Below are 17,644 nucleotides of genomic sequence, written 5' to 3'. Positions count from 1 at the left end.
ATATTGCATTTGTGCTGATAAATAAAGAGAAACTAGTATAGATCTATTTCAAGATGTGTGTATGTATGTATGTATGTATGTATGTATGTATGTATGTGTTGTGTCACAACCCCTGGTATGCCCAAATATGGGAGGAAGCATAGTGCTTCCTTTCTCTATCGGCTCATCACAAGAAACCATCCAGACAGAAAGTCATGTTTTTATTTTTACTGTTGCCTTTGTTACATTTGTGTTGCATTTCTCCCTTTATTTATTTATCAGCACAAATGCAACACACAAACACACACACACACACACACAGATATATATATATATATATTAATCTAATTTAAAAACTTAAAAATTACTCTTCTACCCAGTTATTGTTATTTGAAAAGAATTGGATGAATAGATGGAAGCATTCTGTTTTACATGAAGGAGAGGGACCTATAAGAAGCGTGAAATGGAGAGGAAATCTGATTGCATGGGCCAACAATATGGTGAGTTCTGCTGGGTTGATAGTGTACTTCTCTGTTGTCATTACCGTAATTCATCTTAAAGTGGCTTCACATGTGTGAGCATGTGCATGAGAGAAATATTACTTATTTATATTTTAAAAACTGAAGGCAGAAGAGATAAGCCTGTAACTTGTTAAGACACAGTGTTATAATTGTCATTCAGGAAATGTTTAGAAATTTAATTTGCATAGGATTATAGAATAAACTCTTATTTAGGATTCTTCAGCCAAAAACCATAGATTGTAGATTGCTTTATGAACTGTTGATTTACTGTCATATGAAGTCTTAAATATTTCTCTTACCCTCTGCCATGGTTTTAATGTAATTTTCACTTTTTGCTAGTAGGAAAACATTAATCTGTAGAATAAATCCTCACATCAAAGTTCAGGGAAAAAAATGTACCCCCACTCAGTTTTCTGGGAAACTTAGTACTGTCACACTCCCTCATAATTTTTCAGTAATTGTAAACTGGGACAGCAAAGCAAAATTACATAACTGCTTCTTCCCTTGTTTAGTTAAATATTTTAAAGAGCTTGTTGTAGAATTCACATTATGTTTTCTGCCAAATTCTTCCAATTGTTAACCAAAATATTTTTTGTGCCTCCAATGGGATAGTACTGCCACCTTGATACAGCCTGCAATACTTCTATGTTTTTTGTGTAAAATGTCACACATAATTCTCTTACTGTGTATTAAACTTCCAGGGCGTGAAGATATTTGACATGATTGCTAAGCAAAGAATCACCAATGTGCCACGAGACGATATAAGCCTTCGTCCTGATATGTATCCCTGTAGCCTTTGCTGGAAAGATAATTTAACACTGATTATTGGCTGGGGAAATTCAGTAAAGGTACAATTACCTGTCTTTGTAATAAATGCTTGCTGCTATCACAGACAAACAGAGGATTATTTCTGGAAAGCGAAAGTGATAGGGGTGAGTGGGGGGGGGGAGAAGGAAATTTGATTTGATTACTATGCAGAGAACTCCTGCTGCCATAGAAATATCATTGGGCTGACCTTCATAAGAAGGAATGATGATAAATGCTCAGGGGTCAGACAGATTCTCTAAGTGTGTGAGTAGGCAAGACTAGGATGATCTTTCTCTTTTCTCTTCCAGCAGTGTGCTTTGAGAGCTGCTAAGAGTTTTGAATTTCATTAACTGCTTAGTTTGGAAAGGAAAAACATAAGCTGAATGTTTTATTAACTATTTTCAGTCTTAACTTTAGTGAGTAATGAAACCTGGGATATTGAAAGCATACTTTCTTGGAGAGGCAGACACAACAGTTTTCTACCAAACAATAGTCCTTCATTTATAACCAAAGGACCAAAAAGGACAGAACTTTAATCTTTCCTTTGTGTAAGTTAATACCATTGAATACAATGGCACTTAGGACTGAAGACTGAATCCTAAGAAATGTTTGGAAGTTGTATGATGTTACGTATATTGAAATGCTTCTTTTCTTGACCAACCAAAACATATATTCATATGAGTTTAAAACATTGCTAAAAACATGGAAATAATTATTTTGTGGCAAAAATAAAAATAAGTAAAGAATCATAGTTCTATCACTTTCCATAGACAAAAATCTTTCTTTGATGCATCTGGGGCAAAAATATTTCTACAGAACTACAAACAGCATAAATTTGGTAGATTTCAAAATGGCAAAGGATTTTTTGTCAGTTTTACCACTACAGTCTGACAGAATTGCTAATCTGCTTCTTCTAGGATTGGTCTCTTAAATTGTAATATTTACTGAAATTATAATCTTAACAGTTCTGTAGTTAGGCACCTTTGCCAATACATCAGTATGATCTCACACTATTTTCTAAAATAAGTAATTATAATTAATATGATTTTCTTAATAGATATGTTCAGTGAAAGAACGGCATGCAAGTGAAATGCGGGATCTACCTAGCCGTTACGTGGAAATAGGTACGGATGTAACATTTTTGTGAGTTAACTTACACTAAATAATAGTTTTTATAATTAAACATTCAAAATCACAAAATTTCATACTTTTTAAAAAGGTCTTTATTTGCAATACTAACTATTTGGTACATTCAAAGTATTTCAGAGGAGAACTAATTTGATCTAGTAATTAAGACACCTGGCTGGAAAACAGGAAACTATGAATACATTGGCCACTTATTCTCTCATAGTCTGTGGTATCAGGCTCAAATGGAAAGCTGGTCAATAAATTTCTTTTGTCACCAATTGATCAACATTTGGTTGATTTTTGCATGATTCTGTAAATAGGAAGTTGTTAGAAATTGGTAGTCCATACTTATAGATGCAAGACCCAGTTTACTTAACCAATGTACAAAATATGGATGAAGATGTATGCTTTCTTAATAGTACATGAGGCTAAATCATAAATTATATTGCCATATGATACGTGGGTATTTCATTGTTATGCATAGAGAAATCTTTGGGTATGTGCAATCTTTGGGTATGTGCAATCTTTGGGTATGTCAGGGTTCCAAGTAACACCACCAACAGAAGTAAGGCTCTGAGGCAGGCATTTCCTCAAAGTTCCATTTTATTAGAGATGTCATATTGGCACATCTGGGAAAACGTGAATCTGAAAGTCTCCTGGGTTTTCCCCATCCAAAGGAAAGTCAAAGTCCCTTCCCCTGCACCCACATGTCCATCACATGGTCCAATCAGGTCACCATCCTAACAGTCATGCCTCTCCAGGTGAAGGCTGAATGCCCTTTGCTCCCAGGAAAAGAATGTTGTTATGGCTATACATTTCCCCACTCCTCATCCAACCCTGTCCCATTTCACACAGCATGCCCATCTACAAAGTGTGGCAGCCCTGAAGATTCAAAGAAAAAGATGGCCTCCAGGGCTGACACTTTATGTACTGTATTTTTCAGAGTATAAGACGTATCTTCCCCTCCTCCCCCCAAAAAAGGGAATGAAAATCTGGGTGTGTCTTATACTCCAAATGTAGCTGCATGGGTCATCTGGAGAAAGGGCAGATGAAGCAGGCACTGCACAAGAGGTGTAAGACAAGGTGGCGCGCCGCTTGGCCTCCTGCTTCTCCAGACAATCCAGGCAGAGAGTGGTCGGCTTCTGCTCCTGGCCTGGGAGATGAATCTGTCCAGGAGGAATGCATGTCCTGTTTTTGCAATCAGTGAGGAATAAGAGCATTTCAGGCAGCGGGCACTTCCAGTCTGCACTGCGATCCCTGCAGCCTGGAACTGCCCACCACCTGAAACACTCTTTTTCCTCTCCAATTGCAAAAGCAGGGCATGCATTCCTCCTGATCGGATCCATCTCCTGGGCCAGGAGCAGAAGCCAACCACCTGGGTTGTTTGGAGAAGGGGAAGGCCAGCAGCAAGCCACCTTGCCTTACATCTCTCATGCAGTGCCTGCTTTACCTGCCCTTCGGGCATTTCCAGGTGGCTGAGATCGCCATGCTGCCATCTGAAAATGCTGTTACTGTGATCTCTACAGCTCCCATTTCACCTGCCCCTTCTCAGGCAGTTCCTGGTGGCCAAGATCGCCGTGCTGCCATCCAAAAACACTGTTATTGCAATAAATGCTGCCTGGAACCACCTGAAAGGGGCAGGCGAAGTGAGTGAAGCAGGTATAATAGTTTAAATGTATGATAGCTTAAGCATTTATTTTCAAGTAGTTACTGAAAATTGTGGTTTTTATTTAATTGCATGGAGCAATCTAATGAAAACTAAGGATTTTGTGGTTATCTATAATAAGTTGTAAAATATATTTATTTATCACATTTTTAAATTGCCCATCCCCATCACAGAGGGACCTTGGGTGGTATACATTAAAATATAGGCAATATGAGTAAAACACTGTTAAAAATTAATTGAAAGGCAAATGGAGAGCTTTCAATAATGTGCTTCTCTGGGCTCCCCCTGCAAGGCTGCAGAGCCATGTTTTCACTCCTTTTCAGAAGGCTAAGAAAGTGGGGAGGACCTTCCTCATCTCAGAGTATAGAATATTCCACAGGGCAATAACAATGGCAGAGAGACCTCTATTCCTGGACCCTGCCAGTCGGAATTCTTCAATTAACGTGGTCTGCAACATGCCCGATTGGATGAGGAAGGCAGATGTAATGGGATGAAGATGGTTCTGTAGGTAGCCTGGCCCTACACCTTGAATTGGACCCAGAAACAAACTAGCAGAGCAAAAGGTATTAAATGAGATTTAATTTCTGGCATGACCTCATTTTGTATCTATTGAAGCTTCTAGATACTTTTCAATATAGAACATATCTCCATGTAGATCTTATTGCAATAGGTTCAAGTGGGAGATGACTGGGGCATGAGTAACTAACTGGAGAGGCTCCCTATTCAGAAAGAGCATAACTAGCATACAACAGAAAGTGGGACAAAGACATCCCTCCAACTTCCATGTCTGGCTGCCAGCTGCTTTAACCCTTGAGTCCAGGAGGACTTCCAAATTATGCACTATGGTCTATTGGGGATAGTGCAACTTCATCCAAGACCAAAGATGATATACTCTTGGATTCAGAGGGGTCCACCAATAGCCACTCTACTTTATCAGGATTCACCTGGAGTATGTTGTGCCCATCTAGGCCCCCATAGCCTCTAAGCATGGTGAAAGAATGCCCACAGCTTTACTCACTTCACCTGAGATGGATATATAATTGGCTATCATCACAATATTTTTTGATATGGATGATCTCACCCAGTAGTTTCATGTAGATATTAAAAAGGAATGGAAAAATCATTAAGTCCTGTGGCACACTACAAAGAAGGAGCCATGAACTGAACCTCTTGTTCTCTATCAGCACTGATTGGGACCAACCTTGAGGAATGAGATGAACCAGCACAAAAGTCTGCTGCCCATCCTCAAGTCACTAAGTCAGTCCAAAAAGATACTACAGTCAATGGTATAAAAGAGGCTAAGGAGAGCAAGGATGGATACACCACCTTCATCCTGCTCCTGCCAGAAATCATTCATGAATGTGACCAATGCTGTTTCTGTCCCATATCCATGAAGTTGTCCAGAATGGTAGGTCCAGCGATGGCTTCTTGAAGAGGGGTCATACCAGTATTTCTTCAAAAGGAACTAAAATTGCTCCAGCACTTGGTTCCACCCAAATGATACCTCCTGGGTGTCTTAATATGCCAGGAGGAGATTGGATCTAATGCACATGTCGCAGTGTTTACATTTCAGAGGACTCTTCTGTTACATCAGATCCAACAAAATTGTTAATCCTCCTTCCCTGCCTTGGGGGACCTCAGCTGATACCAAATAAAAAATGTGGTTGGGTACATTTCTAAGAGTGCATTGATAATAAATACCGGGTTGGCCTGCTCTTCATTAAGAGAGTACTAATAAGACAAGCCTTGTTATTGACCAATTTGGCATTAAGCAGCAACAGTTGAAAACTGGGAGGCGGAGCTGATGTCGCAGTGATATGCCGTGCGATCTTGCAGCTCCAAGATCGCCATCTATATCTCTGCCGCTGGATGGTCCTTTTGGACCTAAACCATCCCATAGAGACAGTGATAAAGAAAGGCACATCCTGCTGATCCGGGACATCACAAAGTCCCTGGTTGATCCAGGAGAAGCCTTTTTTTCCAGCGGCTGCGAGGCAGACATCAAAGCTTCTGAAGTCGGGAACAGCTCCGGTATGGAAGAAAGAGCAGGAGAGAAAGTGTGTCAATCTGGTGAGAGAACTTTTCATCATTATTATGTGAGAGAACACTCTAAAAGATTAAAAGTTAAATTAAAATTGAAGACTGAAAAGACTAAGTGGTGAGATTAAGCCAGAGTCAAGTTGAGTGTTTTTTTCCCTTCCCTTTTATTGTTGGAATTTGGTTAGATCTTTGCAAACATCTTTTACTTTTTAAACTGGACTTTTTTTTTTGTCTTTTCTTTCTTAAATATTTGCATAAATGTTTTTACTGTCTAAGACTTCTTTTCCCCTACTTTTTTCAATGCTTTAATTGTATTTCCTTTTTAAATCTCTTTCTCTCCCTCTCCCTCTCCCTCTCCCTCTCCCTCTCCCTCCCTCCCTCCCTCCCTCCCTCCCTCTCTCTCTCTCTCTCTCTCTTTTGGATATAAGGAAAGTAAGGGAAATTGGAAGAGAACTAAATAACACTGCCACCTAGAGGCCTGGAAACATTGTTTTCCTTTTCTTGTATGAGTGTTTAGAGAAAAGACATTTCAAGGTCTTTGAGCCTGTTTATGAAATGATGGTGGGATGAGCATGAAGGTTTGTTTATACAGGTGCTCTTCTGGGATACTATCAGTGCATGGAGTTTGGGCTTGAAAGAGAATTTGGAGTTCAAAGAAAGAAGATTGTTGTGACCTTGAAAAGAGAACTTGCTAATTTTGTAAGAGCCTTGGATTTTACAGTGGTGGTGTTTCTCTCCCCCCCCCTCTTTTCTTTCTTTTTACTCCCTTACTCTTCTCATTTAGCCATTGCCAGCTGGTCTGAGGCCTTCTGCAGAAGATGTTTGGTTTTTCTTTTTCTTTTCCCTTTTCTTAAAGAAGGAGTGCTTCTTTTTTACTTTTCTTGTCTATTTTTTGGGATGCATATATATATATGTGTATATATACTATATATATATATATATATATATATATATATATATATATATGTGTGTGTGTGTGTGTGTGTGTGTGTGTGTGTGTGTGTGTATATATACACACACACACACACACACACACACACACACACACACATATATTCCCTTTTCTCTGCTGGATTTTGTTATTTTATTCCACTGAACCAGATTAAGATAAAGAAGGACCTGAAGACTTTTATTTTTGTTCCGTTTATTTTTTTTGTCATTAATCTGCTTTTTCCTTTTTTTTCTTTTAAACAATTGAAACCAATTGGACTAGGATTAACAAAAGCCTGAAGGTTTTTTTCTTTTTTTCCTTTTCCCCTTTTTTCTTTTTTCCATTCCTTTTTTTCTCCTCTTATCTTAGGGCCACTTGGGATTATAACTGTCCTACATATAAGTGTATTAAAGTATAGAACCTGAAGACTTCATATTTCTCAACTACCATACAGTATATCAACTGTTTTGAAATGAGTAAAAGGATAATGGCCGTTGGCTCTGCAATACCAACTTCTTCACCATCTGGAGGAAAAAGATGTTGCAACAGGAAAAAGACAAGGAAGTGATATTGCAAATGATTATGCAAGGAATACAAAAAATACAAGTAAAAACAGAATATAGAAAAGCAAACAGACAGCATTAGGAAAAGAATAGAGAATATAGAACGAAGAACATCGAACAAAAAACAGGGAAAACATGAAAAAATTAAGAACATTCACCAAATGATGATGAAATATGAGGACTTCAAAAAATTGAAGAAAAAGATGAGCAAAGAGACAAAATTTGGAGTTATTGATAGCAGATTGAGCATGGTTGAAAAAGATAACAGTGGAATACTGGGATGGGAGATTTATAGATCAGAATTGTATCTTAGATTTCAAAACGTAGAAGAAAAGGGAGAAAAACTAGCAGAAATAATGATAGAAATTCTGGCAGACGTCTCGGAGATAACCAAAGAGAAGATGATGGATGGTATAGATGAGGTGTTTCAAGTCTATACAAGATATGCAGCGAGAAACAATCTCCCAAGAGAAGTTCATATAAGATTTACTAAGAAAGCAATTGAGACACAAATATTATTTGTATTTTTGTATTTTTGTATTTGTTTATTATTTATAGGCCGCCCTTTTCCCTGAGGGGACTCAGGGCGGCTTACAATTTATGGGGAGGGGAATACAAGACAAGGCATGAGACAGTACATAAGTAAAAATAGAACACAACATTCATTCATCATTCGGGTGGGGACGGATTAGAATCTTTATCCCCAGGCCTGACGGGATAGCCAGGTCTTGAGGGCTGTGCGGAAGGTCTGGACGGTGGTGAGGGTGCGAATCTCCACGGGGAGGTCGTTCCAAAGGGTCGGAGCTACTACTGAAAAGGCTCTCCTCCGCGTAGTTGCCAGTCGACACTGACTGGCGGATGGAACTCGGAGGAGGCCTAATCTGTGTGATCTAATAGGTCGTAGGGAGGTAATTGGCAGGAGGCGGTCTCTCAAGTACTCAGATCCACTACCATGGAGGGCTTTATGGGTGGTAAGTAGCACCTTGAAGCGCACCCGGAGATCAACAGGTAGCCAGCGCAGCTCGCGGAGGATAGGTGTTATGTGGGCGAAGCGCGGTGCGCCCACAATCACTCGCGCGGCCGCATTCTGGACTAGCTGAAGTCGCCGGATGCTCTTCAAGGGCAGCCCCATGTAGAGCACGTTGCAGTATTCCAGCCTAGAGGTCACAAGGGCCCGAGTGACCGTTGTGAGAGCCTCCCGGTTCAGGTAGGGTCGCAACTGGCGCACCAGGCGAACCTGGGCAAATGCCCCCCTGGTCACAGCCGACAGGTGGTGATCAAAGGTCAGCTGTGGGTCCAGGAGGACTCCCAAGTTGCGAACCCTGTCTGAGGGGTGTAAAATTTGGCCCCCCAGCCTGAGTGATGGAACACTAGCCAAATTATTGGGAGGGAAACACAACAGCCACTCGGTCTTGTCCGGGTTGAGTACCAGTTTGTTAGCTCTCATCCAGTCCCTAACGGCTTCGAGACCCCGGTTCATCACGTCCACCGCTTCATTGAGTTGGCACGGGGCGGACAGATACAACTGGGTATCGTCCGTGTATTGGTGGTATCTTATCCCGTGCCTCCGAATGATCTTGCCCAGCGGTTTCATGTAGATGTTAAATAGTAGGGGGGATAAGACCGAACCCTGCGGCACCCCATATGTTAGGGGCCTAGGGGTCGATCTCTGCCCCCCAACCAACACCGACCTGTCCGAGAGGTAGGAGGAGAACCACTGCAAAACAGTGCCTCCCACCCCCACCTCCCGCAGTCATCGCAGAAGGATACCATGGTCGATGGTATCGAAAGCCGCCGAGAGGTCAAGGAGAACCAGGATGGATGCATGGCCTCCATCCCTGGCTCTCCAGAGATCATCGGTCAATGCGACCAAAGCGGTTTCTGTGCTGTAACCAGGTCTGAAGCCGAAGGAAGGAAGGAAGGAGAAGAGACAAAAATCTGGAATATAAAGATAAGGAGATTGTGATTTTGAAACATGTACCAAGAAGAATGAGAAAGATGAGAGGAGAATACCAATTTTTGACTAAAATTCTACTTTAAAAAGATGTTAATTATAGATGACTGATACCAGAAGGTCTCATGTTTGTAGGGCAAGGACAAAGATACAAAATAGATTCAACTGAGAAAGCAGAACTATTCTATGCAGAACATCTGAGAGAGAAGGATGAGGAGACAGGAAAAGAATCATTAATGGAACTCCAAGAGGAGTGCATAGTTGTGACTGAGAAAGAAGAAGGTGCGGTAGGCAGCATTGACCTTAGAGAACAACGAGAACCGAGATCTACTAGAGCAGTAAATCCTTCTTATAAAGTATAAATATGGAAGAGAAAAAATGATTATAATTAATATAAATGGACTTAATTCAGCTATTAAAAGAAGGAAAACATTTCATAAATTAGAGAAATTAAAATTGGACATAATCTGCCTACTAGAAGTACATATTAAAAAGCAACGTGAACAAATATTGGTGCAGCCAAAATTAGGGAAATATTTACTGCATTGCCAAGATGTAAGAAAAGAGGAGTGGTTTTATATATCAAGGATACAATTCCAGCGGAACAAATCTACACAGATGATGATGGAAGAATTTTGATGGTGGAAGAAGATACATCAATGCAGAATCTTTGGGATACAATGAAGGCCTACCCCAGAGACTTGATAATAGACTAAACAAGGAAAAGAAATACAAAGAAAAGACAAGCCTTTAAAATACTAGATGATGACTACAAGAGATTTGAAAAAGAGTTACAGAAATCTCCAGAAAAAAGGATATTAAAATAAAAATGGACAAGAGTTAATGAAAAATGAGGAATTAGCACAAAAAATAAGAAGCACTAAACAGAATTACTTTGAAAATGCAAATAAACCAGGTAGATGGTTAGCGTATAAATTGAAAAAAGAGAATGAATCAAGAGAAATAATGCAATTAGTAGATGATCAAGGGCAGATTTGTTATGGAAATTTGCCAAATGCCTGCTAACCCCATTTAACATGCTGTTCAATTTCCTTTTTTGTATCACCTTTCATTGAGATCTGTTGGCCAAATTATGTGTGATGGTATACTATATCTAGTTCTTCTCCAGATATAAAGGTTTTCTTTCTTTGGTGAATTTATTAAATATAACCTGGCTCCTTTTCAGGTTTATTTTAAGCCAAGTGGTTCTCCTGCTTTGTGCAGCTCTTGTATGTGTCTTTGTAACTCTTCTGTGCCTTCTGAGAAGTAAACAACATCATCTACAAATTTTAAGTAATTTAAATAGGTGCCATTGATTTTTATTCCATCTTTTGCCCAGTCTAATTTGCGAAGTACTTCTTCAAAGTAAGCTGAGAAAAGAATAGATGATATCATATTGCCTTGTCATATACCTTGTTTTATGTTCCATCTCCTTGAAGATCATTAAGGCAAATTGTTGCTATTGTTTTTTTGTATATTGATTATAGTCAGTTTATATAAGCAGTCTCTTTGCCTTGAGCATTGATTATTGCTTGCTGAAATACTGAGACAAACACCTTTTCATAGTCAATGAAAGCCATGCACAGTGGCATGGTGTTCTCATTGTATTTTCAATGACTTGCTGAACAACCTGGATGTGATCCATTGTCCTGCCTGCCTGCTCCTTTGGCCGTATATCATTTAATGTTCTCAATATTCTTTTTGCTATTATGTTGGTAAAAATCTAGTAGATGACTGAAAGATGGCTTATGGGGTAATAGTTCTTTAAGTCAACTTGGGCTTCTTTCTTGTGCATAAGAATCACTTCGGCATTTTTCCATGCATTGAGTATTTTTTCTTCTATGAGGCATCTTGAGTATAGTTTTGCTAGTATCTTATGCAAACTCTGACCACCAGCTTTCAGCATTTCAACCATACAGTCATTTCCTGAAAATGTTCACTAATAGTATGGCACTTTATACCATTACAATATTCTAGCATTTCCAATTTTGGTGTTACTTTTGCGTAATTTTGATTTTTGTATAGCTCTTGAGTAGAATTTTTCCAATTATTTCTAACATTTCCTGTCTTGTTCTACACACACATTTTAATGCAAATGCTTTCTTTCTTGTATTTATACGTTTGCATTTTGCTGTATTAATCCCTTTGTTTTCTTCAATTGCCTTTTTCACAAGCTTCACGTTAAACTTCCATTTTCTTCATTATCCATCATTTTTTCATTGTCAATAGTTTCATCAGAGATTTTTTACTTTACAAGAATCTCTGTAAGAGAGTCTTCCGGACAGAGAGTCTTCCAGCAGCCAGCCCACAACCATAGAGCGCACTCCTAGAGCGGCCGCTGCTGGAAGATTCAGCAACCAAGTTTGGAACCAGAGAAGATGTTATGCTCGGAGCCCAGTGGTGGTGGTTGCTGCAGGGAGAGCAGGGCCCGGACATGTTGAGGCTAGGAGGCATGCCTGCTGGGGGCGGAACAGGCACTCACGCAACCCCCTTCTCCAGCCAGGCAGAGCTCCATACACTGACCTAGGGGGTATCCCTAATGTGCCAAGCCGCGGGAGTTGGGGAGTGGGCAGAGTGCCATGTGGCTTGGTGCCTTAGGGATGCCCCCTAGGTCAGTGAATGGCACTCTGCCCGGCTGAAGAGGGGGTTTGCCAGGCGGTTGTTCATGAGCTTGGTCACCTCATGGCTGCTTCGCCCCTGAGGCTGTGCCTGGCTCTTCGGGAGCCAGTTCGCAAGGGAGCAGTGACTCGACAACCCCAAAACAATAAGTTCTCCCCTATAATAAGCCCAAGGCCATATTTTGTAAGTAAAAAGAAAATAAGACCCTGTTGTATTTTCGGGGAAACACGGTAATTCTTGTATTATTTCTTAATTGTCTTTTGGGTAGGAATCCATTTTGATCTGAATGAATAATTTTATTTAATTTTTTAAAAGTCTTTCCGCAATAATCATCATAAATATTTTATAGTCCACATTTAGCAGCGAGATTGGCCTATTGTTTTATATCAATTGATTGTCTGCTTCTTCTTTTGGAATTAATGTTATAAATGCCTCAATCCATGAACTTGGCATTTTTGGTTGTTCTAATACTTTATTGTACAATTCTAACATGATTTCCCCAAAAGTTTCTTGAAAAATTTTATATACATTGGGGCAAAAAATATTTAGTCAGTCACCAATTGTGCAAGTTCTCCCACTTAAAAAGATGAGAGAGGCCTGTAATTGACATCATAGGTAAACCTCAACTATGAGAGACAAATGAGAAAGCAAATCCAGACAATTACATTGTCTGATTTGGAAAGAATTTTTTTTGCCCAGGAGGTTGCCTTCTATCTATTTAGCATAGTCACTATCACAGTTTTCTCACTTCCCCTGCCAGATCAAATCTCCACTGTCTTCTTCCCAGGCAGAAGCTTCTTATAGTTGGTTCTTTCCTTTTCTGCAATCCGCAATGCCAGTCTAATCACAGTCTCAGCTCATGTTCCTTCTGCCTGTGGTAATTCTTCAGCAGGCTCAAGCCATCAGTACATTTCCTCCATTCCTTCTCTGAATGTTAACTCTGTCTTCTCAAGGCTCCGCTCCCACCACTAAAGTGCTGCCCTTTTTTTCCACCTTGGAGACTCACTCACCCTCCAAGCTATAAGCTCACACTCCCTGAGAGTCACACCAGTACTTCATTCCAACTCCTCGAACTCCACCACTACTTTCAGCTGTTTCCCTATTCTCGCTTCCTTCTCCATTTAAAGGGCTGTAATGCCTCCAGATCTGGCCATAAAGGCCAGTCTCTCCCACACCAGATTTGAGAGGTTTTTTCGTACTTTAATAGGGGATCGCACCTCTCCCTGTTATCCTCTCAGCTTTCCCTCTCTGTCGCTGGTCCCTCCGAGACTCAGCTCTGCCTCTGGGAGAACTTGCAACCCCCCTGGCACGGAAAATCGAGCAGAAAGAACAGAGCCCTGTTCTTCTGCTCCATGCTGGCGTGACTCCACCCTGGAAGTTCCCATACTCTATTTCAAGTATCTTCTTGTGAAGTTTTTTATAAAATTATTCCTGTCCATTATTCAGCGCATGAATTGTAACTAAGAGTATCTGTTTTTTATTTAATGTCACTTCCACCATCAACATTCTCTCTTCATCTTTAAAAATCCGATTAGCACTTATTGTTTCTTTAATATATAATACCACCCATCTTCTCTTTTGTTGTGATAACGAAGAGAATAATTTCCTCAATTTAGTATACTCCAATAATTTATTATGGTGTTTTTTAATATGTACTTCTTGTAGTTATATTATATCTAATCTTAATCTTTGTAATTTTGTGAATTTTTTTCTTTTCATGGGGGAGTTCAGTATATTTATGTTAATTGACAGCATCTTTTATTTCTTCTTACATTGCTTCATATGTATAGGTCTTATGCTCCTAGTTACTATTATTTTTTTCTGTTCCTTTGTTCTTGCTCCTTCTCTCTCTGTTCATTCTTTTTTCTCAGCTTCGCTTTCATCTTGTTGTGTACACTTTTCTTCTGTAGCTGATACTTCTTGACCTTTATGTTCTATTTCTCCCCTTGCTTCCTGTCCCTCTTCCATATTAAAATGGTGATCATAAAATTCCATTGCTTTGTCCAGTGAGTCCAGACTGTATCTTTTTTCATGCCAAGTAACTAGTATTCTCTTGAGTATCAGCCATCTGAAGTTTACATTGTAATTAATTAACATCATAGTCAAAAATTGGTATTGTCTCCGTAGGTCTCTTATTCTCCTTGGGATCTGTTTCAAAAACACCATTTGTATCCCCTTAAGTTGTAATGGTTCATCTCTTGCCTTATTAAGTATTTTAAATATTTTATCATTTTTTTTCACAAATCTCACATGTACTTCTCTTGGAAGTTTGTGCCTCCTCACGTGGTTCTATTCTAAAGGTTCTCTAACAGCTTATCATTCTTTATTTTCATTTTTGTGTGTGATTTCTTCATCATTTTCATATGCTCTTTTCAACAGTCTATCTTCACTTTAGTTTTTACCATATTATGGTCACTTCCAATATTAAAGCTATTGATGACAGCGCAATTGCAGAATATGGTTTTATCACTTGACATGATGTAGTTGATTTTGCTTGTGTACCCAGATGAATTCTTCCATATCCAAATTCTGCTAGTCCTTTTCTTATAAAATGAGTTTATGATATAAAACTCCTGTCTTTCAGCAAAATCTACTAGTCGATCACCTCTATTATCTCATTAACCCTTCCATACGGGTCAGTAACCTTTTTCTCCAGCTATTGTTCTTCCTATTCTTGCATTAAAGTCACCCATTAGTATTTTGTATCGGCATTTTTCTTTGTCTTGAAGCCAGGCATCATCATCATAAAATTCTTCGACCTCATCACTATATCTTATTGTTGGCGTATAAGCTTGGATGATTTCAAGCTTGTATTGTTTGTTCAATTGAATAATGCATTGGTCTACTCTGTACATAGAATTAAAACAGCAGTCAATTGAGCACATGGAAGATAAAAATAACACTAGAGCCACTATTAATCATCCATATCCCGTGACAAAATGTCCTCAGGAATTATTCATATATTGATACTACTGCTAAAAGCCCTTCAGCAGTGACAGGTCTTAAATTGTTCCCTCAAAAAACATTAAAAAAGAAGATGCCCTTAGCTGTAAAGAGTGGGGAAAACACATTGTTCCACAGAGAAAACTCACTTTTGGATAATAGACATAAAATGGTTACGGTAATAGCCAGCACCTTGAATTGTGTTTCATATGCATTTAGAAACCACTGCAGCTGCAATATATCACATGGGCAAATTGATTGCATCCTGTTAACTCTTGTGTATTTGAATATAATTTCCAGAAGTCATTTCCTAAATATAATAGATTATTTTGTAGACTTGTTTCTTCTATATAGATGGTGTTCCTGCTTCCTTTTTATGTTTGTGTACATGCTTTTAAAATTCAGAAGCAAATGAGGAGGAGGAGCCAATGTCGCAACGAGACAACGTGCAATCTTAATACTCTGAGATCGCCACCGATACTTTTGCTGTTAGGTGATCCAAATGAACCTAATCGTCCCGCAGAGACAGTGAACAGAAAGAATACGTCCTGATGATCTCAGGGACATCGCAAAGTCCCTGATCGATCCAGGAGAAGTTCTTCTAGCTGGCGCCAAAAGCACAGCCCCTAGGCTGATGACATTAGGGCGGCTCTGAAACAGAAGGATACGGAAAGAGAAAGTGTTTTCAGCTGGTGAGGAATTTTTACCGTTTTAAAAGAGACTGCCTATTAAAAACTTAAAGTTAATTTAAATTTGAGAACAAAAGAAATAAGCGACGGAATTAAGCTTTGAATGGTTTTGGATAGTGGGTTATCTTACTTTTTAAATGCTATTTTCATGGATGGAATTTATGCAAGCCTTTTAAAATGAATGGATTAAGTTTTCTCCTTATATCTTTTTTTAATTATTTTTTGCAACCTATGGACTAAAATTCTCCTTCTTCATTACTGTGTGTGTTTTTCCCTTTTTCTTCTCTATTTCATTCAAGAATTTGACTTTTTTTAAACTTGGAATATAAAAAAGATACAAAAGGCAACAAAGAAAATTGTAACAACAGAGGGAAGACAACACTGTTACTCGGAGACTGGAGGTTTGTGTATTGGAAACAAAACACTTTTACTTTCCTCACCGATTATTCTGGCTTGGTAATTCAAGGTCTCACTGTTTTGTTTATAGAGAGTGATAAGAAGAAAAGCATACAGATGTTCCTTTGAAGTATATCTTTAACCAGAGAAAAGTGAAAATAAGACCTTATTGTAAATTTATGCTTAATCTTGTAAAAACCTTCCAAGCCAGAGCAGCAGTGTTTGTCAGCTGGAGATAATGTCACAATTTCAACAGCAGAAAGAAACTTTAAGTTTGCAAAAGATATTGTTAGAAATTCAGAAATTATCAAACACATTTGAGAGGACGGAGAAGAAGTTGGAAAATCTAGAGCATCTAACAGTAAAATATGATGAAGGTTGGAGATGTTTATCAAGTGGAAAAAGTGGAGGTTAGAGTCCTAAAAACCAAAGAGAAAAATGACCGTAAAGAAATCAAATCCCCTGATATCTATAGTGATTGGTTTGTGTCTGGAAATGGAAAGAGTGGAATACGGAAAGAGGAATTAAATAGAGGGAACTCTACTCCAGATGGCAAGATACAGAAGAAGAAAAAAATAAAAAAAATTATGGATTTAAAGAGAGAAATTGTATTAGCAACATCATTGAAAACACCACTGACAATTAAAAATAAGCTGATCAAGGAAATAGAAGAAGGGCGGACTTCCTGGGAGGAGCCTGCTGGTGGTGGCAGCAAAAAATCAGCTGCCTCCAAATTCCTGGCTACGTACCTGTTTAGAGGATCTTCCATCTGACGTCTTATCAGGTTTTCTTATCCTTCAGGCAAGAAGGAAAGAAGAAATTGTTTTGCTGGCAAATGCTCTTCGATTTTTGCAGCTTTTGTGCTTGCAGGGAAAGGGGGACTAGCCCAAGGCAGAATGGCTGTCCGTGCTGGGAATTTCAAACTGCCTTGTGCAGGACAAAGTAGGTCTCCCCCACTCAGTTCAAAGTTTTGTTTGATTTAATCTTATCACGAGCTGAATCCGTTTCCGTGGACAATAATTGTTTATCAACATTTTAGCTTCTTTTCTTTTTCTCCTCCGAAAAATTATTTACTTAGAGGCTTTTAAAATGGCGCCGAGCAGACTGGTTTCTCCGGTAATAATGAACACTTTTTGTTAATGCTCACAAGAATTCAAAACAAAAGAGATTGCTTATCATATGTTTTGGTTTCACAATAGGCCAGCAGAAGCTTTTTAATTAGTTTCATTTCTACAAGAATTTTACTCCTTCATTAACTTTGCTTATCTGGAAGTTAAATGGTGATGAATCTGCTGAACGGTCTTGTTACAATGTTTACTCACTGAAAGTTTTGCCAAGCCTTAAACTTCAAAATAAAAGGGGAACTCAACCTCTTTATTTAAAGCTGCATATTCAGGCAATAGAGTTT

The 17,644-nt window shown here is 39.0% G+C and overlaps 1 protein-coding gene across 1 annotated transcript in view; it reads left to right on the top strand.

The window, feature by feature from the left end:
* The window catches only part of VPS41 (VPS41 subunit of HOPS complex), a 250,144-nt gene that overhangs the window by 140,506 nt on the left and 91,994 nt on the right, over positions 1-17,644 (top strand). The window contains 3 exon segments of the mRNA XM_032234989.1: positions 360-479; positions 1,202-1,348; positions 2,365-2,431. Of these exon segments, the coding sequence (XP_032090880.1) occupies positions 360-479; positions 1,202-1,348; positions 2,365-2,431 (334 nt within the window).

The sequence above is a fragment of the Thamnophis elegans genome, chromosome Z, assembly GCF_009769535.1.
Source record: "Thamnophis elegans isolate rThaEle1 chromosome Z, rThaEle1.pri, whole genome shotgun sequence".
NCBI lineage: Eukaryota > Metazoa > Chordata > Lepidosauria > Squamata > Colubridae > Thamnophis > Thamnophis elegans.
The sequence above is the reverse complement of the archived record's forward strand: the minus strand, read 5'-3'. Positions and strand labels throughout refer to the sequence as shown.